The 22982-nt window shown below is 39.1% G+C and overlaps 1 protein-coding gene and 1 pseudogene across 2 annotated transcripts in view; one reads left to right on the top strand and one right to left on the bottom strand.

Annotated features, from left to right (window-relative positions):
• LOC148351080 (uncharacterized) overlaps window positions 1-20636 on the bottom strand; it is a 30971-nt gene extending 10335 nt beyond the window's left edge. The window contains exons 1-3 of one of the 2 annotated variants that reach the window (XM_088319871.1): window positions 20423-20636; window positions 14644-14985; window positions 9029-9367 (exon numbers count right to left, since the gene is read on the bottom strand). In XM_088319871.1, the coding sequence (XP_088175997.1) occupies window positions 9029-9367; window positions 14644-14985; window positions 20423-20465 (724 nt within the window). In that variant the 5' untranslated portion in view covers window positions 20466-20636. Of the gene's footprint in view, window positions 1-2245; window positions 9368-14643; window positions 14986-16037; window positions 16104-20422 lie in introns of those variants that run through there. The other variant, XM_088319870.1, reaches the window with a different exon arrangement.
• On the top strand, window positions 18333-18457 carry LOC148351081 (U2 spliceosomal RNA; annotated as a pseudogene).
• Window positions 20637-22982: the final 2346 nt, after the last annotated feature.

Raw genomic sequence — 22982 nt, 5'->3', positions numbered from 1 at the left:
AAGTCTTAGGTATGACTCGGCCGAGGCGCGAACCAGCGACCTCCCAGTCTTTGTCCCCATTGTCACTTTCGTTCGTCTACAGCAGGGGTGTCAAACTCATTTTAACTCGGAGGCCACACGATAGAACAAACATTCTGTCGGGGCCGGACTAGTAGATTAAAGAGAAAGAAAAAGAGTGATAAAGAAATAAGAGAAAGAGGGAGGGAAAAGGAGAGAGGGCGGGACAAAGAAAGAGAGAGAGGGAGAGAGCGTGAGAAACAAAAGAGAAAAAGTCGTGGGAGAGGGGGTAAAGAAAGGGAGAGGAAGAAAGAAATCCAAAGAAAAAAAGAAAGACAGAAGGAGAGAAAAGAGAAAAGAAAGCGCAAACGGTAGGAAGAGAGATAGAGAAAAGAGAGAGGAAAAAAAGGAAGTTAGAGCAAAAGAGGTTAAAAGACACAGAGAGAGAAAGAGACAAAGAGCAACAAAGGAAGAGAAAAAGAGACACAGAGAGTGAAAGAGACATACAGAGTGGGAGAAAAGGGGTGGAGGAGAGAGAGAGAGAGAGAGAGAGAGAGAAATAAATACAAGTACAGTGTCTTTGTGAGAGGCACCTGGCTTTGACAACATCAAGTTGACATATTTCAACCTGCAGCTTGTTTTTCTCTTGCGCTTTTCTGAGTGTTGTCTCGCGGGCCGGATTCAATCCCTTGGTGCGATACTACAAAAATTCTACTATTGAAATACGACAAAAATACTACAAAAATAAAACTACAGTAATAATTTACTACAGAAATACCAGAGATGTACATCTAAGATTCTAAAATAGAAATACTAAAATATACAACAGAAATAGTACCAAAATACGAAAAAGTAATAATTGAGTATTTCTACAAAAACAACAAAATCATGAAAGTACTGTAATACTACAAAAATACTACAGACATTCAACAAAAAATCTTATAGCGTAGTACAATCAATATACTACAGAAATACTAATAATTTACTACTATGGAAAAACTACCAAAACAACTACTGCAGAAATAGTACACAAATAAAATAACAGTAATACTAAAAAAAAATTACTGAACTTCAACAAAAATCCAAATACAGCAATATTAAAAAAATACTTTTAAAAAAGTACAACTACTTTAACGCTTGAAAACTAAATATCAAATAAGGTGCTTAAAACAGGGACCTTGTACATTATTTTGCTTGATTTTGATCGTTTCAAAAACAATTTGATGAGACTAATTTAGTTCAAAGGAACTATACCAAGTAAATTTCTGCATGAATATTTATTCCCAAATTTAAACATTTGATCTTTTTTTAAGATCGGCCCGATGGTCGAAAATTTTGGTCCCAATACGGCCCACGACTTCAAATAGTTGCCCATCTCTGAATCAGAACATGGAATGAGTTCTTGTAGGTATACAATTATCAAGTAATAAGGAGCCCCAAATCTAATTTTGTTCAGGGCCCATGTGACATTTCTTCACATTAGGTTGGCAATTTCCCCCCTCATTTCATACAACCAAAAAACAACGCCTGATCTTATCCCGTGTCCCCATAACAACTTGGAACATTTAACACAAATCATAAATTTGAAAAAGGGATCAAATGTCTCAAATCAACAAACGAACTCATGACATTTTTATTAGTCCAATCTAAAATGTATGTAGTCATCGAAAAATATTTGGTTTAAAATCTCGTAAGGAAATGACCTCATTAAGTCAACAACATGATAAAAAAGGTCCAGTAACATATCGCAAAACGAATACGCTTATACTGTATGTAATGCAAAACAATAAAAACCACAAAGAGTCATTATGATTTGATTACATGAATATATACAAAAAAAGTACACAACTGTCACGACCAGAACGGAAGTAGGACCCAGACGCGTAACGTTACTCACAAGTTTATTGAAATATAGAGGAAAGGCAGGAGATCAGAACGTGGTCGGCGTCAAAAAACGGGTCGTAGCAGGAGACAAACGGGGAAATCAGGAACAGACGAGTGGAAAACGGGTGACAAAACGGGGCCGACGGGAGTCAGAGTCAAAAATGCTTGCCTTGTTAAAACAGAGGTTCGCTGACGGGCTGACAGCAGGCGAGTGAAAGCACTGAGCTTAAGTAGGATGGGGAACCAATCAGGTAACCAGCAGCAGCTGGCGCCAAACAAGCGGGCACAGATGAGTGTAATGAGTAATCATGCCAACAACGTAAGTTCATTCAATCACGAACAGATTTATTATACAGCGTGGAAAATGTCATCTTGAATTTGTCAACTCAAATATAACAGCAGATAGACATGTGTCAACAAAAGACATTCAGAAAGTCAATCAGAAGCGAAAACAATAGTTTAAAATAATTACGGTTATAGTTATACAGTACATTGTCAAATGAATAAAAGCATCCATCAAAAACATACAACATGTAATTCCTGTGCATTTTATGAAATATTTTCAAAACCTGCACAATTATTAACCCAGGAGAAATCAAGAACCCTTTTCTTCTTTGGAAAATTATGGATTAAAAAGACTTTCTTTAGCTACCTGTAAATTGTGGAACAATTATGGTTTAACTGAGGGCGTGCAGTCTCTGTTAATAGCCATTCATCACTGGACAGGTCATTGGGCGAGTCACTGTCATTGGCAGAATATTCACCATCCTCACTTTCATGCAGTTAAGACGATTTCTTAGAATCACTATCGCTGTCAAATTGTGCGCCAAAGTCACCATCATCATCATCATCTATATGTTGATCCAATACATACAGTGTATTTTCTCGGTTGCTTTCCATGTCCTAAAGAGGAACTGCCCATACTCCTGAGGTATTTCTTAGTCCCTGTACCTTTAACTTAGTAAAATATATTACAAAAATGAAGTAAATTCAAGTCTATAGCCCAGGGGTTGGCAACCTACAGCTTCGGAAGCCATATATGGTTCTTTTCACGAGTAGATTTAGCTCGGAGATAAAAAAATAAAATAAAAATAACGCAATTCTTCTTTCTCCTGTTACAATTTAGGCAAGTGCAAGGCTGACTGTACATGTGAAACCATAGCAACACTAAGTTAATCATTGTTTTGTCCAGGATAGATAGGGCACAGTGTACACTACAGGTCAGACACAGGGTTTCGCATCAACATACCCCCGTTTTGGCTGTGCGTAGCTAAGAAATCTTTTATATTGAAGCTCATTAAACAATGTATCTTCACTGTTGATACTTTATGATAAAAACGCACAGAACAAACTGTAAACACCCAAAAACAATAGCCAAGCACCCAGAATTTTGATTGGGTCAGCGGCAGGGTTGGATAGGGTTACTTTAACTTGATTACTTTAAAGACAAAAGAAACTAAATATGAATAAAATGACTAAATTTTGTGCAGGCTTGGGGAGTAACGGAATACATGGAATGGCAAAAATGATTTTGGCAAGCTGTTTAGATTTATTTTCATTTTGTTTCTGTCGCATTTTATGTTAGTTTTGCCGGAGATCAAAGAGATCAAAGCCAGGAGAGAAAGCTTACCACGTGTTGCGATTCATCATTTTATTCATTTTTTTATTGTCTTTTATTAGCATATTTGGTATTGGAGTAATCCAAAAGTAATTGAAAGTAATCAAGTTAAAGTAACCCTACCCAACCCTGTATATATATATATATATATATATATATATATATATATATCCATTATCTGTACCACTTCAGTAGGGTTGCGGGGGTGCTGAAGCCCATCCCAGCTATCTTCGGGCAGTGGGCAGGGCACACCCCAAACTGGTTGCCAGCCAGTCACAGGGCACACAGAGGCAGACAACTCACTCGTTCATTCACACCTAGGGACAATTTGGACCGGCCAATTAACTTGACATGCATGTTTTTGTAACATGATATGAATTAGATAAACAATTTGACTTGACCATCAGCATATCGGCAGCCATCTTGTCACCACCACTCTGGCTCATGTAAGTACAATATTCATCCACTAAATGGCCCCATGCAGGGATGAGAAGTGGCACCCTTGGCTTTTGAACTTTTTTTTTTATAAGTGTCTTTGTTATTCAAGTAGCAGAATTTAAAAGGGCAATAGTTGACCCCGTGGGCTCTCTAGTTAAATGTAAAGAAATTATATCAAACAAAATGATTAATGCTAATTTCACCAGCAAACTTGTGACCCCGGGCTTTAACCTGACTTAAAGGGGTTCCCAAATTCTAAAACATAAAATATATATATATATAAAAACATAATATATATATATAAACATATATATACATATATATATACACTATGTTATTGGTGTATTCCATTTATTTTCTGAGATGATGCATTTTGAAGACAATCCGTCTTATCTTTGACTTCCTGAGCTCTGACGTCGTGTAAAGCACACCAGCATCCTAGCAAGCTATTTACCCCATTGTTTTACATGTTAACTAAGCCAAGTTTTGGTAGTTTTTGTCGAGAATGCCGAGACTTTGTGTCGCAGATGGATGCAGCAATGGTACAACAAATGGCAAGCAGCCAAAAAGGGGCAAACTGGCAAAAATAACAAACACAGAGCTAACAGGTTAAACCAGGCGGGACCGATCGCCGGAAAGAAACAGGAGGCAGGCTGACTGAAAACATGTAGTAAGCAGCCAGGATACCTGCGAGCCATACCATGGCAACAGACACGAACCCAGCCCGAAGAAAAAACATAAGCATAAGCTAGCCGGCAGCTAATGGGGCTAACCTTGACAAAAAAGAACTGAAAGCCTTCGGGAGTCCGCACGCAAACAAGGAGCTACATTATTATATTAATTGCAAGACAAGCGACGAAGAAGACAAGAGGAAAAGTCACAATCACAAAATTAAAATGAGGTGAAGTAAAAAAAAAAATCCCAACCCATGTACACAACGTCTGGTAAACTTACCCTTTAAAGATCAACTCGGACAAAAAGGTCAGGAATCCCTCAGCGACACAGTAAGCAAAGTTCCAATTACTACAAGCTGAAAAGAGCGCTATGCGTTCACTAATTACGACAATCACTGTCTAGGCTCTAGGGGATATGAGGTCAAACTGTGTACTTTGAAATTTATTTTTTTGAGATCCATGGCGCGTGGAATAATTTGGAACATATCTGCATGATTTTAAGGAGGAACACTATACAGGGAGTGCAGAATTATTAGGCAAATGAGTATTTTGACCGAATCATCCTCTTTATGCATGTTGTCTTACTCCAAGCTGTATTGGCTCGAAAGCCTACTACCAATTAAGCATATCAGGTGATGTGCATCTCTGTAATGAGAAGGGGTGTGGTCTAATGACATCAACACCCTATATCAGGTGTGCATAATTATTAGGCAACTTCCTTTCCTTTGGCAAAATGGGTCAGAAGAGGGACTTGACAGGCTCTGAAAAGTCAAAAATAGTGAGATATCTTGCAGAGGGATGCAGCACTCTTAAAATTGCCAAGCTTCTGAAGCGTGATCATCGAACAATCAAGCGTTACATTCAAAATAGTCAACAGGGTCGCAAGAAGCGTGTAGAAAAACCAAGGCGCAAAATAACTGCCCGTGAACTGAGAAAAGTCAAGCGTACAGCTGCCAAGATGCCACTTGCCACCAGTTTTGCCATATTTCAGAGCTGCAACATCACTGGAGTGCCCAAAAGCACAAGGTGTGCAATACTCAGAGACATGGCCAAGGTAAGAAAGGCTGAAAAACGACCACCACTGAACAAGACACACAAGCTGAAACGTCAAGACTGGGCCAAGAAAAATCTCAAGACGGATTTTTCTAAGGTTTTATGGACTGATGAAATGAGAGTGAGTCTTGATGGGCCAGATGGATGGGCCCGTGGCTGGATCGGTAAAGGGCAGAGAGCTCCAGTCCGCCTCAGACGCCAGCAAGGTGGAGGTGGGGTACTGGTATGTGCTGGTATCATCAAAGATGAGCTTGTGGGGCCTTTTCGGGTTGAGGATGGACTCAAGCTCAACTCCCAGTCCTACTGCCAGTTTCTGGAAGACACCTTCTTCAAGCAGTGGTACAGGAAGAAGTCCGCATCCTTCAAGAAAAACATGATTTTCATGCAGGACAACGCTCCATCACACGCATCCAAGTACTCCACAGCGTGGCTGGCAAGAAAGGGTCTAAAAGAAGAAAAACTAATGACATGGCCTCCTTGTTCACCTGATCTGAACCCCATAGAGAACCTGTGGTCCCTCATCAAATGTGAGATTTACAAGGAGGGAAAGCAGTACACCTCTCTGAACAGTGTCTGGGAGGCTGTGGTTGCTGCTGCACGCAATGTTGATCGTGAACAGATCAAAGCACTGACAGAATCCATGGATGGCAGGCTTTTGAGTGTCCTTGCAAAGAAAGGTGGCTATATTGGTCACTGATTTGTTTTTGTTTTGTTTTTGAATGTCAGAAATGTATATTTGTGAATGTTGAGCTGTTATATTGGTTTCCCTGATGAAAATAAATAATTGAAATGGGTATACATTTGTTTTTTGTTAAGTTGCCTAATAATTATGCACAGTAATAGTCATCTGCACACACAGATATCCTCCTAAAATAGCTAAAACTAAAAAAGCCCCACTCCAACTTCCAAAATATTCAGCTTTGATATTAATGAGACTTTGGGTTCATTAAGAACATGGTTGTTGTTCAATAATAAAATTAATCCTCAAAAATACAACTTGCCTAATAATTCTGCACTCCCTGTACTTTCTGTGCCTAACTAGAAAAAGGTGTCTTTTACGATCCCATTATTTTTGTATTTGTATTTTATTATTATTTAGCCAGTATCAACCATCAACATGATATCTACCGGAAATCATATTGTCACGCGAAGCTTTCGACATGACTCATCGCCTTCGATCGGCGCCGGGTTTTTTTTTAGTTTTTTTTTTTTTAGACCCAACTGCTGTGTAAGGAGTCATTAGGTGACCAAACCCACCAATTCCAACCCTTAATGCCGAGCGCCAAGCAGGGAGGCAATGGGTACCAATGTTGTAAGTCTTAGGTATGACTCAGTCTCGGAGCGGGCGCCCTACCATCTAGGCTACCGATTTTGGTTAAGAATCTTTATGAATTCAGTGGTAGTTGTGATTTTTAAAGGTAAATATTAATTATAAACTCATATCAAGCAGTGTGATCACTTCTGTTTTCACCAGCACACTTGTGACCCAAAACGCTGACCTTAGATGAAAATCTTTTACCACAAATTGAGCAAGAAAAGGGTTTTTTATCTGTGTGGGTTCTTGTGTGTCTATCTAAGTTTCTTTTCTGGTTGAATTTGTGACCACAAATAGAGCAGAAAAAAGGTTTTTCAACAGTGTGGGTTCTAGTGTGGCTTTTTAAGGCTCTGCTCTCAGTGAAATCCTTACCGCAAACAGAGCAGGAAAACGGCCTTTCACCTGTGTGCGTTCTTGTGTGGCTTTTTAAGGTCCCATTTTGGGTGAATTTCTGACCACAAATTGAACAGGCAAAACGTTTTTCATTCGTGTGGATAATTGTGTGAATTTTTAATGTTCCACTCTGGGCAAATCGTTTACCACAAATTGAGCATGAAAACGGTTTTTCACCAGTGTGTGTTCTTTTGTGGCTTTTTAATGTCCCATTTTGGGTGAATTTCTGGCCACAAATTGAACAGGCAAAAGGTTTTTCATCAGTGTGGATAATTGTGTGCATTTTTAGTGTTCCACTCTGGACAAATCGTTTACCACAAATTGAGCATGAGAACGGTTTTTCACCAGTGTGGATTCTTGCGTGCCTTTTTAAGGTCTCATTCACTGAGATGTTTTTACCCCAAACTGAACAGGAAAAAGGTTTTTCACCAATGTGGGTTATTGTGTGCCTTTTTAAGGTCTCACTCACTGAGAAGCTTTTCCCGCAAACCGAGCAGGAAAAAGGTTTTTCACCAACATGGGTTATTGTGTGCCTTTTTAAGTTGCTATTCTGGGAAAATGTTTGACCACAAACTAAGCAGGCAAAAGGCCTCTCACCGTTGTGGGTTCTTGTGTGTTTTTTCAAGTATGCTTTTAGGCTGAATTTTTTACCACAAAATGAGCATGCAAACGCTTTTTCACCAGTGTGGGTTAGGGTGTGGCTTTTTAAATTCCCACTCCGAGCAAATTTTTTACCACAAACTGAGCAATCAAAGGGTTTCTCACCAGTGTGGGTTCTTGTGTGTGTTTTTAGGTTCCCACTCTCAGTGAATCTTTTACCACAAACTGAACAGATAAACGGCTTCTCGCCAGTGTGGGTGTGGGTGTGGCATTTTAATCGCTGCCCCGTGATGAATTTTTCACCACAAACTGCACAGGCAAAAGGCTTCTCGCCAGTGTGGGTTCTTGTGTGGCATATTAATAGTTGCTTGTGGCTGAATTTTTCACCACAGAATGAACAGGCAAAAGGCTTTTCACCAGTGTGAGTCTGTGTGTGTATTTTCAAAGTTTCATTCCGGGTAAATTTCTTACCGCAAACTGCACAGGCAAAAGGCTTTTCACCAGTGTGAGTCTGTGTGTGTATTTTCAAAGTTTCATTCCGGGTAAATTTCTTACCGCAAACTGCACAGGCAAAAGGTTTTTCACCAGTGTGGGTTCTCGTGTGTATTTTTAAGTCTTGTTTACGAGTAAAATTTTTACCACAAACTGAACATGCAAAGGGTTTCTCACTAGTGTAACCCACACTGACTGTGTGCATTTTCAAGTTCTTATCCTTGGTGTATGTTTTACCACAAACTGAGCCGGCGTGAGTCTTCTCACCAGTGTGTTTTTTTGTGAGGATTTTTAAGTTCTTATTCTCACCGAGTGATTGACCAAAAACTGAGGGGACAAAAGGCCTCTGTCCAGTGTGGGTTAGTGTGGGAATTTTTAAGTTTCCCTTCTGGCTGAATTTTTCACCATAAACTAAGCAGTTAAAAGGTTTCTCACCAGTGTGGAGTTTTAAGGCATTCTTAACTGAGCAGCAAAATAGCTTTTTACTCTTGTGTTCAATCATATGCAATTTCAAATAAGACTTCTGTCTGAGCATTTTCCCACATAGAGAATATGTGTTATCACCTTCCGACTTTTCGCCGCCGTCAGTGTGTGCAGAGTCGGACACGTCGTCATCATCAGTTTTCACGTATTGATCGTAGCTTCTACTTGGAGGCTCCTGCCAGTTAATCTTGTCATGATGACCTTGATCTTCGGAGGTTAAACAGGCCCCAGTCAAGAGAAATTCTTTGAAATGTTCCTCGTCTTTAATGTGAACAAGCTCCACATCCTCATCCGCTTTGTGAACAGACACCAAATGTATCTGCTCTTTAACCTGAATAGGCTTCACATCCTCCTCTTCTGTTTTGAAGCCAGGCAGCGCTCGTTGCTGCCACCCCGTAGTAAGATATTTCTCACTGACATCTGTGGGACACAAGAAACAAAGTGTTGTCAAATTCCCATCCAGAATTTTTTTCATTTTATTTTCCTACAGCAGAAGGCTGCTAATTTAGATAGCCCGATGTGATAGGAAAAGTGTGGCCTGTAGTGTACATTTTAGACGCGTATATTTTGCTTTAAGGAAGAGCTTGAGATTATGCCAGGCGGTCCGGAATGTATTTGTAATTAAATGCATGCAGTCTGAAGAACAAACATCATCCATCCATCCATCCATTATCTGCACCGCTTATCCTCAGTAGGGTCGCGGGAGTGCTGGAACCCATCCCAGCTATCTTCGGGCAGTGGGCAGGTGAAACCCTGAACTGGTTGCCAGCGAGTCGCAGGGCACACAGGGACAGACATTTCGCTCGCTCATTCACACCTAGGGACAATTTGGACCGGCCAATTAACCTGACATGCATTTTTTTTGGAATGTGGGAGGAAACCGGAGTGCCCGTAGGAAACCCACACAAGCACAGGAAGAACATGCAAACTCCACATAGGAAGGTCCGATCTCATGATCTAAGAACTGTGCTGCACATGCGCGAACCACTGCCCCGCCGTGCTGCCTCATATAAGTAAATGTTGCATCCTCTGTTTCTGTCGCATTTTATGTTCGTTTTGCCGGAGATCATCCTCTATATCCACTATACTTTTAATGTACAGTATGTTTGCGTTTTGTAGCGTCATAAATTTTGTTAGCTTCTTTCGAATCTTTCTTCTGGGGCTGAGGTTTTGACTTGATTCCTAACCCCTTATCCATTTCGCTTGTTTTCTCTGTGCGTCTACTTTGGGAAATGATATGCAACTGAGCGACCATATAACGCTCGGGAAAGTCCGGAAGCACGAAGTTATTCGATGCAGGTTTCTGATTGGGTGCCAAGTATGCAAATTGCCAAACGAAACAAAATTCCCAAATTTTCAAACCAAACGAAGATTTTGAAATCAGAATAAAGCAAACGTTTGATTTGAAAATAATGATAAAATAATAATAAAAACAAAAGTTTTTTTATTTTTCTTTCTTTAAAAAAAGTTGTCGGCCACCGGGGTGTGACGTTGTGTAAGTTGTTCGCCCGGCGTAAAAGATACACGCCCCGGGCATCCGGCCAGATATTATTTCAGACACTGACAATGTGACAATATGTTTTATTTACTGTTCTACTGCTGCTAAAGAGCCTGTTTATGGTCTATAGTAGTGGTTCTGGGTGGGGGCGCGAGGCTGTGTAAGGGTGGGGGGCGTGTGTGACCTCAGGGATTTTTCTCCTGTGCTCGAATAAAGTGCAGTTGCGCCCCCACTACTCTAGTGGGCTGTATCGCCTTATTTGGCAGAGTGTGCACTTGTGGTGAAGAAGTTTTGTTTACATTGAGCATATAATTTCTGTACAGAATGTAAAGTGTTGATATGAAGTGTAACAGACCCTCAAGTTAAACTATGAAAACAATATATAACAGGGATGAGAAGACAGGCGGAGATAAAGAGACAAACTGAAGTCTCCCGAAAGCCAAGGAAATATGACGAAATTTGACTAGGAAAAGATCAGTGTCTTAATGTGTCTAGAAATGTTGTCAGCGGAGAGAACGGAGAGGCTTTCTTATTTCTTGAAGGTGGTGGGTGGATGGGAGGAGTGCATGAAATAATTGAGAAGTACTGGTCTACAGGACCAGAAAATAATTACTTGATTTTAATTGATTATTTATCCATTTGCACATCCCTAAAATGGACAACAATTAACAACAATTTGCCACAACTTCATTATAATTTTTTTCCGGTGATTTGACTAAGTGTCTCGTCAGTTGGTGACGAATCGACAATTTAGATACTGTAGTTGTAAGTTTCAGCCCTAATCAATACGTGGTCCATACCTGTCAACATCCACGGCTTCATGCCCGTACAAACTGTTGTATTTTCCCGTACAAAATACAAAATAATCGTACACCATTTTTGTTTTTTCGGAATGATGCGTGATGGGAAATCCCCAGGTGGCAGACGCATGCGATTGACAAATTTGCGTTTTTCCGTACAGATTTCCTTGTACGTCATACTCGTCTTAAAATGCATAAAAAACGTACTTTGTACGGCAAAACCGTACAAGTTGACAGGTATGGTGGTCCTTAGAAAAGTTACAGACACTGAGCAGCGACTGTGGCAGCAAAATGCATTTGAACAGAGTGGCGTTTAGTAGGGCAGGCAGTAATGTTGGTATTTTTTTTTACATGAAATTTACCAACGTCTGAAACCAAATCTTGACCTCAAACATTCAGAGTCTTTTTTTTTGTTTGAACAATTTTATTGACACTATTAACAGCAAATAAACAATGTGAGGTTTGAACAATTTTTCTCGACAATTTTAACAGCACTTAAGCATATTCACAATTTTGTTATATCTGACAATATGCCGTTTTAACATTTTTAACACAATTTCATTATATCATATCCCAACAATATAAGTTTTTATCGACACTTTTAACAGCAATTACATAAATTAACAATTTCATTATATCATATTCTAACAATATGAGGTTTGAACTATTTTTATCGACACTTTTAACAGCAGTTAACCAATGTGTAAAGGGCAATACTATTGTGCAAGGGCATAGCTCTGTCTTCTCAAGTGGGATTCCATCCCACCCTCCCAAGCAGCATCCTCCAGTCCTCTGCCCGGGAGGCTCAGATGGGTCCTCTCCCTTCTTACTCCTACCTTCCACAACCACCCGAATAACCAGGCAGTTGCTGCCGGGACCCCCACAGTAGAGCTCTGGTTCCTTCCTCCAGGTGGGTGCAGATGATTCTTCTTTATGGCTGCGTCCTAGGCTTGCCGCTCGCAGATTGTATGGTATCTGCTGATAAATTCCCGTTAATCATGAATTTGCTGTAGATGTCTCGATATAGCAGTCCCACCCACTTGATGTATTTTTGGGGAAAAACACATTTTTGCAGTACCCTGAAGAGGTATCGGTGCGAGACTTGATCAAAGGCTTTCTAAAAGTCTAGGTTTAGGACCACTAGTCGCATGTTTCTGTCTCACGTATAACAGATGGTGTCACGGATCAGCATGAGACTGTCGCTGATCTTCCTTCCCACGATGGCGTTACATGTTTCCTTTGTTTTACTGGTGTTGGTCACTTGGTAACGCAGGTGTAATTTTGCACACTTACGTTCTTTGTTTCCTTACCATAGCTCATGTGTCAGTCAGCTCCGGGTCCAACTCCTCAAAGACCCGCTCATGTTATTCGATACACAAACATTTAGCTTGGATTTTAATTTATGAAAAAGTGTGCTTAACTATAATGACCGGGCTCAATGAAACGATGATAACTTTTAAACTACATATCCCACAATGCAGCACTTCAGTTGCCGCCACAAGACTTCCCGAAAATGTTCCCGCATCAATCGAGTTAGTTGTAGCCTGACGAGCGCAGCCACTTTTAAAACGATCTAATGACAAACAACACGTTGGCCAGTTTAAAAAACAAGACCGACAAGTGCAATAATAGTGAGTCTTTAGTGTCAAGAAGCGGAGACGACCTTCTATCTTTCACGATGTAACGGAATGCTAAACAGAAAAAAGCAGGGTGACGTTTCTTTTGCAGATCATACATAAAGGTTAAAAAGTAAAACAAGAGTATGAGGATATACAAAATCCCAAAGTGAAAAGAAAATATTTTATTAATATTTCCATTTTTTCCATCTTTTGAAAATAGTATAGTTTTGACAGGAGCTATTTTATGGAGAGCAAAGTTTAAGTTATTTTCTCTCTGTCTGTAACTGGGTACTATATATCTTAAGTCAGATCTTTATTTATTTTAGAACAAGATTATCTTAAAACGTACAAATGAACAGTGGGCCAAAGGTGACTAGAAGGAATATTGCCATTTCATTAATATAAATGCAACATATGATATCAAGCAGAGAGTTCGAGCAGAGTGTTCGATGCCATTTCTACCAGCACACTTGTGACCCTGAGCTTTAAACTGAATTAAGAAATTTTGACCGCAAACTAAACAGGCTTCTTACCAGTGTGGGTTTTGGTGTGTCTTTTTAAGCCACTACTTAGGGTGAACTTTTTACCACAACATGAGCAGACAAAAGGTTTCTCACCAGTGTGGGTTCTCAGGTGATTTCTCAAGCTCCCACATCCAGAGAATTTTTTACCACAGACTAAGCAAGAAAAAGGTTTCTCACCAGTGTGGATTTTTGTGTGGCTTAGTAAAAGTCCCTTCTTATAAAATCTTTGACCGCAAACAAAACAGGCAAAAGGCTTCTTACCAGTGTGGGTTCTCATGTGTCTTCTTAAGCGTCCACACTTTTTTATTTTTTACCACAAACTGAAAAGGCAAAAAGTTTCTCACCAGTGTGGGTTTTGGTGTGTTTTTTCAAGTTCCAGCTCTCTTTAAAATTTTGGCCACAAACTAAGCAGGTAAAAGGCTTATCACTAGAGTGGGTTCTTTTGTGTGATTTTAAGCTCCCACTGACAGTGTATTTTTTTACCACAACTGTGCAGGCAAAAGGTCTCACGCCAGTGTGGGTTCTTGTGTGTATATTTAAGCACCGACTATTGGTGAATGTTTTACTACAGACTGAGCAGACAAATGATTTCTCACCAGTGTGGGTTCTTTTGTGGATTTTTAAACATTGTTTCAGGGTGAATTGATTTCCACATATAGAGCACACAAAAGGTTTCACACCCGTGTGGATTTTTGTGTGTTTTTTTTAAGCATGCACTAAAAGCAAACGTTTTACCACAAACTGAGAAAGCAAAACCATTGTGTGTTCTTTGGTGCTTTTTTAAGCACCCACTCTCAGTGAATCTTTTACCACAAACAGAGCAAACAAAAGGCTTTTCGCCAGCGTGGGTTTGTGCGTGATTTTTTAAGTTGCAACTCTCAGAGAATGTTTTACCACAAACTGAGCAGGCAAAAGGCTTTTCACTAGTGTGGGTTCTTTGGTGCTTATTTAAACTCTCAGTTACAGTGAATGTTTTACCACAAATTGAGCAGGCAAAAGGCCTTTCACGTGTGTTGCTCCTTAAGTGTTTTTTTAAAGCTACTTTTCCAGCTGAATCTTTTGCCACAAACTGAGCAGACAAATTGCTTCTCATTATTGTGGGTGTTTGTCAGCTTTTGAGAGTGTTCCTAATGGGTGATTTTTGGATCGCAAACAGAGCCGGAACAAGGCTGTTCACCAGCATGAACAATCATATGCAATTTCAAATTACAGTTGTGTAGAAACATTGTCCCACACAGAGAGCATAAGTTATCACCTTTCGATTGTTCGTCGCCATCAGTGTGTGCAGTGTCGCAGGCGTCGTTGTCATCTGTTTTAACGTGTTGATGGGAGCTGCTGCTTGGAGGCTCCTGCCAGAAGTTCTCTTCATGTAGAATTTGGTCTACAGTAGGCGAATAGACCCCAGCCATGAGAAACTCTGTGACATGTTTCTCCTCTTTAACATGAACAGGCTCCACATTCTCTTCCACTTTAATGTGAACAGGCACTAGATACTTCTCTTCCCTAAAGTGAAGAGGCTCAGCATCCTCTTGATCTTTTTTGATGTCAGGAAACTCTGGCTCCTGCCGCCCGGGAGGAAGATATTCTCCACTGACGTCTGCAGGATACAAGAAAAACATGATTTTTTTTTAACTTTAATATTTGGTAAGGAGTGTAAAGGGCTAGAAAATACATCATATCAATTAATTGTGTGTTAAATTGGATAGTTTTGAAACAGGGAGAAAGAAAACGTATTCATTAAAGGTATTCCCAAATTCTTAAGCATGCAAAATGCGAAGAAATAGTACATTCTGTGTGCATATTCTATATATTTTAGTTCATTTCTGAGATAATTAATTTTGAAGACAGCATGTCTTGTTTTTGTCATCCTGAGCTGTGATGTCATTTAGGAGCCCTCTAGCAAGCCATTCGCCACATAATCTTACGCATTAATTAATTAGTCGAAGAGGTTAAGAGGGTTTTAGGCAAAGTTTTGGTAGTTCTTGTGGAACAAGGTTCCTACAGCTTAAGCTAAGTAAAATTCAAGACTTTTAAAAACTTTTTTAATGCCTTTTGAAATCAAATTTAAGACCACATTGAAAAAAAAACACAATTACAACAAACAAAACATCAACAAAAAACACATTTTTTTGCACACAATGCATCGTGCCTTGTAAACATTACCTGGCACAGCTTTTAGCCATGGTGAAAAACATTAATCGGACAGCCACTTCAGATTCAGATAGTCAAAAAGGAACAAAACTTCGTTTGGAGCATCCAGTCATTCATTTAACGTTTAAAGAGAATGCAAAGATCCACAGAATAATAATAATAATAATAATAATTTCCTTTGTATTGTCATTCTTTGTAACAATGTACACAGAATGAAATGTCGATACACCTGACCCGTTGTAGCGAGTCGGTGCAGCCGCAGCCAGAGGGCGCCGCCATTATACCAATAGATATCCAGAATAAATTACAATAAAAACCCAATACTCATCAATAACCCAATCATTAAAAGTGAAGACATGGTACCATAAATACTCAATAGCAACATAATTAAATCAGTCAATGTTAAAGTGATATTGTGTCCGACTGTCATCATCGTTCACTCAGGAAGTATGATGGAAAAAAGTGGTGAGTAATGATTGTATACTGCAGTAGTGTTACCCGTTCAGGTATCTCCTCCCTGAGAGCAACTAGTGGAAGAGGTGGTAAGCAAGGTGGTGCTGGCCCCGCAGGATGTTGTGGACTCTTTCGAGACAGCGAGTGGTGTAGGTGGCGCTGATCTCGGGAGAGTTGTTCCTAAAATTCTCCACGAGCACATGCGAGTAAGCCTTAGTGCAGCTGGAGAACCACACACAGAATCTGTATATCAGTACACTGCTGATGGCACAGTTGTAGGAGTTTACAATCAGTGCTCTAGAGATGTGAGTGTTCCTCAGCTTCTTCGTGAATTAGATGCGGTGTTGTATTTTTCCAAGCTCTGAAACAACATGGACCCCTCAGAAAAGGTGTTCGGACACTGTTACCCCTAGGAGTTAAAAACGTCTCACCCTATCTACCTCCTAATTACCAATAGTGAGAGGCAGATGTTTGATGCGCTTCTCACTAAAATCCACCACAATCCCCTTGGTCCTTTGGGTGTTTATAATCAGGTTGTTGTTTTGACAACATGACTACAGATGTTGCACCCACCTCTTGTAGTTAGTCTCATCATTGCTAGATATTAGCGGTCTGTCAGGAAGTTCTCAGTCTCTCTCAGAGTGCGGACTGACAACCATATATATGAATAAATCAGGAGAAGGAAGTCTTATGTATTTCTTTATAGTTATTGTGGGTAATAGAATCTCACCTGAACGTGTTTTTTACACAATAATTGTGAATATCTATTCTGATGCTGGGAGGATGACCACACACATAGCCTACACACACGCAACAATTACAGTGAGCTAGGCTGATCATTGTTGCATTTGATTCAATGAAGCTAAAATGAGGACTAATATATGTTGACGATAACATATGTGGTAAAATAGTTGTTCAACATAAACAGTCAAGTCATGTTTATTTGAATAGCCCTTAATCACCAGGAGTTTCAAAGGGCTGCACAGACCACCGACTGTTCTAAACTACAGACTACTATTACACCATCCCCTGATCTAAAACCTACATCAGGGCAAGGGAAATACTCAAAAACCTCAACATAAGGAAAATGAAGAAACCTTAAAAAGGGACCGCCCATGAGGTAATCACCCTTTCAGGATAACCAGGCTGCAATGGATGTTGCAATAACGAACAATGAAAATAAAACATAAAATGATTAAACCACTATATGACACACTCACGGTAAGACACCGGAGCCTCCACAGACTCCACCACTATAGCCGCAAGTGACACTAGCAGAGTGAAAGAGGAGCGACACGAGAGTGTTAGGAAAAAAATTGGACTGAACCATTTCAAGGCAGTGTAATATTTCTGACGCTGCGTTACATTTTTCCTTTGTTTTACTTTTTGATTTCTTATCTAGATAGATAGATAGATAGATAGATAGATAGATAGATAGATAGATAGATAGATAGATAGATAGATAGATAGATAGATAGATAGATAGATAGATAGATAGATAGATAGATAGATAGATAGATAGATAGATAGATAGATAGATAGATAGATAGATAGATAGATAGATAGATAGATAGATAGATAGATAGATAGATAGATAGATAGATAGATAGATAGATAGATAGATAGATAGATAGATAGATAGATAGATACTTTGTTCATCCCCGAAGGGAAATTCACATTTCCAGCAGCATCCCTGAGCTGAGAACAATCGAGATCAATCGAAAATAACACGGGAGCCTCTTGTATCTAGAGTTTTTCATCATATTTTAGGAGAGAGAGAGAGAGAAATAGAGAGCGAGAGAGAGAGAGAGAGAGAGAGAGAGAGAGAGAGAGAGAGAGAGAGAGAGAGAGAGAGAGAGAGAGAGAGAGAGAGAGACCCAGCCAACGAAACACACGCGTGCGATAAATGAACGAATCATGACGGTGTTATGCCGAGAAATGCACCCCTGCCGAAATTTGCATCCCGTGACGTTGGATCATTTGGACTAGAAATAAATGACACCGTTGCTGTGACAATGTTAGGCACAGGATGATCTGTTTATTCAAGTGAAATACAAAATACAATTATTGACGTGTTATGTCTCGTTTGACGATGAGAAGAAATCAAACACGTACGTCTCCCGTTAATCTGTAATGATTTGACAGTTCATTTCAGCATAATAAGCTTTATGGTAGAGTGCATAACAGTTTCAATACGAGCGATTTGACTAGAAAAAGGCAAAATAAACACCAAGCTACTTGGCCAAAATACAAATGTGGTTCTGAAACTGTGGGTTCCGGACTGTGTCAATACGTGTAGCGTAGATGTGACGGCATGTGCCGGTCAGGTCAGGACCTTGGCTTTCTTAAAATACAGCAATGCTGTAAGTTTGATTTTTGCAATTCGGAGATGGAATAAGAGCTTTCTCTGTCCACTCCACGCATCGGACCGGTATTGCAGTACCTCCGGGAACGGTGCATTCGCACTGATCGCTGCTTGGCTCTATGGCTAGGACCTTGACTCAGCCTCTTGGCTGAGAGCAAGTGTCTCGGCCCCTTGGCTTTGTAGCGTATTATGATTTGACCGATAACGGATAATGGATAATTGATAAAGAATACAGAACAATAAACCTTACAAAATCCCCCCCCTCTCCACCTGCTCAAAAGTGATTTACATACGGTGTGCATTACCATTCGAATGCATTCACAACAAATACAAAGACGGAATATTACATTCCCAACAAATGGAAGACGAAGTGGTTTTTGTTATATGTTCGCCTTTACATTCCCGAAAAGTGATATAAAAGTGAGATAAAACGAGGTAAAAGTGGTTATAGTAGCGGGAGTGACGTGCCGCGCTCCCGCTACGGGGTGCATTTCTCGGCATAACAACGGCTCCTTGAGCGAAAAGATCACGCTCGCTCCAGCGTGTGTGCCTTCTGCATTGGTGCTGTTATTTCAAGTTTTGATATTTTTTGCAACAAGGTATCATTGATGAATGGTATAGTAGCTGACCATATTACTGTTTTTTTATTGTAGTTTACAGTTGATCAAGAATGGTTGATTCTGTTTAGTTCTTATGGTAAAAAGTTGAAGTCAGAATGGCCTTTCCACATGTTCTTCACATTCATATTTTAGTTAATTGATGAACAAGAATAGTGGAAGATAAATAGGTCAGTTATACCAGTGTGCCGCTGGAATTTTATCTTTCCGAAAATGTATTCAGTATTTTTGCACTCTTCAGATAGTCTTCATTATCAGTAGGTGGCAGTAGATTTTTATATACTTTTTATGTACTAATTGTTAAGGATGTCACAGAGTGTGTGCGAAGATAAGCAGGACATTGTGGTTCAGTTTATTATTAATATTTATTCTTAACAATAAGCAAACAAGAACTCGTCTTCATCCAATTCAACATGGCAATCAACTACACAGCACAACGAAAATATAGTGTGTATGAAATGACGTCACCCAGTAGAAAACACCTTACCGCAATTCCACGAGTAAGAGCGCCGTAGAAATTGACAAATCTCAACACTAATTATCTGCTCTTGAGGTAGCACAGTACATTTAATAACTTAATTTTTAACAAAGCGGTTTAAGATTGTACTGTAAAAAATAAAAACATAAAGCACACCATTCTTTTTTATATTAAGTATTATTTTCTTCTTTTTATGTACTAATTATCCGCTTATGAGGTAGTACAGTGAAATGTTTGACATAACTTCATTTTCAAAAAATTTCGACGGACGGTGTGCCACGGAACTTTTTTATAAATAAAAGTGTACCTTGGCTTGAAAAACACTGAGTTATACGATTAAAATGTCTATCCATGTTGTATATTTGGACTGGTGTAAAATGACAGCTCTGTTGGCAGCCACTCCAGCAGCTCCCGTGTTATTTTCGATTGTTCTCGATTGTTCTCAGCTCAGGGATGCTGCTGGAAATGTGAATTTCCCTTCGGGGATGAACAAAGTATCTATCTATCTATCTATCTATCTATCTAAAAAAAATTGTTGTGCGACTCATTAATCTTGGCGTGGCACACTGATTTACAAATAAATTTGAAAGTGGCACTCTGCACCAAAATGGTTGCTGACCCCTGTTCTAGGTTATAATATGTATTAGAATCCCCATCTGTGTTAAAATTTTTGGATGTTTTGAGGAAGCAGATTATTTATTGCTCTGTACACAATTTGAGTAGTTTTAAAGTGAACTAGATCCGTGAATTTGTATAAGTTTAATTTCCAGAAAAGAACATGTGTGTGATATTTGAAAGCTCCTTGATAAATTATCTTAGGGCTCTCTTTTGATGAACCCTATTGATGGTGTACATTAATGATTGGAGCTTGTATTATTACCCTGACACCTTTCTTTTTAAGTGCAAGGAGATAAATACAATTTCAAGGATGTTACATAAAACATGATGAAGTAGCAAATAAATGACCAACCTGCTCCGTTCAACACATCTCCAAACTGCTCGCAAACAGCCATCACAGCAGTCGCTTGATATTCTCCTTAGCTCTTTTTTGAACATCCCTTTCCCTCTCTCGCACGTTTCAAGATCACAATTGATTCATTCTAAGCTCAACGGCGCTACCAGACGCGGCTAGACCGGAACACCATACAAGATTGGCTCCAAAAGACAAAAAACGTTGCCTAGGTCATTCCACTTTTTAACTTCAGTCCTGTGCGCACAGTTTTCGCATTTCACACCGGAAACGTCAATAACTTTTGGTCATTGCTCTAAAAGCATTGTTCTCCCATCCAAACTTTTCAGATGTAATTTTGTTGGCTCATATATAACACATCAATCACCAAATTCAATTCATTTGGTATTTTATTACTTTGTAAATGTTGGCAAAGCACTGTACTTCTTTTTATTCTTATGTTACATTTTATTTTGAAACTCACTGAAACGTTAGGAACAATTGTTTTTTCAGGATTTTTAAATATATTACACCGTAAAATAAACAACACATAACAATAATAATAATAATAATAATAATAATAATAATAATAATAATAATAATAATAATAATAATAATAATAATAATAATATATGTACACCGCAAAGCCTTTTTATATTATCCAACAACATCACTTTGTCAAATAGTTGCAGCTTTGATGCCCTTGATTTCTGAGAATGTGTGCAGAGAGACTGACAATGAGATGAGGAAAAGCATAGGGTAGGAGCGCTAGGGGGACAGTTCACCTCTTACTGGCGCTTGGAGGGCTTTGCAGAACCGCCACTGGTAACAATAAAGTATTAGCATGATAAGTTGTCATTTTACAAATGCATATCAAACTGGGTGCCCTTTGCACTAATAAGTAACATAAAGTAGCTCTTGGCTTGAAAGAGTTTGGAGACACCTGTTCAACGTAGTCTGTCTGTGAGTAAATAGGTGCCGTGTTATCTTTGTAAGGTTTATGATTGCTTAATGAGGGGGATTGCAATCAGTAACTCATTAGTAAGCAGGGTTGGGAAGGTTACTTTAAAAATGTATTCCGTTACTAGTATCCGGTTGAAAAATGTTATCAGTAATGTATTCCAAGTACCATCATATTATCGTTATTTGATTATCCTCAATCGGGTTGCAAGGGGTTGCTGGAGTCCATCCCACCTGTCTTCAGGCAGTGGGCAGGAGATACCCTGAACTGGTTGCCAGCCTGTCAGAAGGACGCAATAACCACTCAGCCGCCGTGCCGCCCTACCAAATAGGCTAGTAAAAGACAAAATAATATTAATATGATTAAAACTTCTATATTTTGTTTAAGAGAAAAAAACAATGTAACTTTGAAAAAGAGAAAACCAAGGTAAATTAGTCTCTGTCTCAAATATAAGTGGTTGAAATTATGATATATACTTTTAAATAAAATTGTAATCATGCAAAATAATCCTTATTTTTTACTAAACCTACCTGTAATTTGATTGCGTTTTCTGTAAATTTAACAGAATAATATTACATTTTTGGGCATCCTAATTTAGACCTTTTATACATGAAGTATATCGGTTTTTGTATTTTAAATAGATATTTTCAATGCAGGATACAGGTTCAGACTAATATCAGGAACAAGATCAGAATCCATGATCCTTCTTCATTTAGTGACCCGGCCCATGAACTTCAGGATCCGGTGGTGGTCAACAAACAGAAAATCGGGCCCAAATAAATGAATGTAAGTAGACACTTATCCTCCTAGTTGATCTTATGCCAGTCAACTACCGGTACTCTGAGGCAAGTTTTCAAGTCTTTAATTTGTGACTAAAAATGTAAAAGAGCTGGATAAACTGTAAATCGAAGGCTCTGGTTGGTCTCTTTTCATTGGAATAATTTCTTTGGAAGGGACAAAAAAAATCCTCCTTTTTGTCAAAAACAAAATTATATTGCGTCTTTTTTGTTCAACCGTAAATAAAGGTGGACTTCGTTCCAATTTCGGAATCCTGGTGTTTGGTTATTGAGGGATTTTTGAGAATCCAGGAAAAATGTTGACTTTGTTCTGTGTGTTATCATAGAAGTTAGAAAAACTTGGTTTAGGGGTATTGAGGAGTTTTAAGGATCCAGAGTTTTGTTTTCGTGTATTAGGTTGCAAAAGTAGAGTGAAAGGAAAAATAAAAGATGTCTTAAAGAGGAAGAAAGTTACAGGGAGGAAGTATTTTAGCAGTTTTGCAAGAAGAAAATCACTCCTTTGGGAATTGAGGAGCGGAGGTATTCGCGTGGTTTATGCCAACCTTTGAAGTATTAAAGGAAAATAAATAAAACAATTAAAAAGGCCTGTGTAATTGTGGTACCACATAAAAATAGTATGATGGAGGGAGAATTTGATACGCATCATTCCGAACCCTGGTCAAAACGTACTCCTTGGTGAACAAATAAAGATTGCTCACGATGTATGTTTGGGGGAATGCCTGAAAAACTGAGAGAGGGAAAGAAAGAGTAATTGTGTCTTTGGGCGCTTGAATGTTCTGAGTATGGCTGGTTTCCTGCATTGTCGACTGCAGCATGTTTGGTT

The sequence above is a fragment of the Urocampus carinirostris genome, chromosome 16 (genome assembly GCF_059441175.1).
Source record: "Urocampus carinirostris isolate Australia breed hairy pipefish chromosome 16, RoL_Ucar_1.0, whole genome shotgun sequence".
NCBI lineage: Eukaryota > Metazoa > Chordata > Actinopteri > Syngnathiformes > Syngnathidae > Urocampus > Urocampus carinirostris.
The sequence above is the reverse complement of the archived record's forward strand: the minus strand, read 5'-3'. Positions and strand labels throughout refer to the sequence as shown.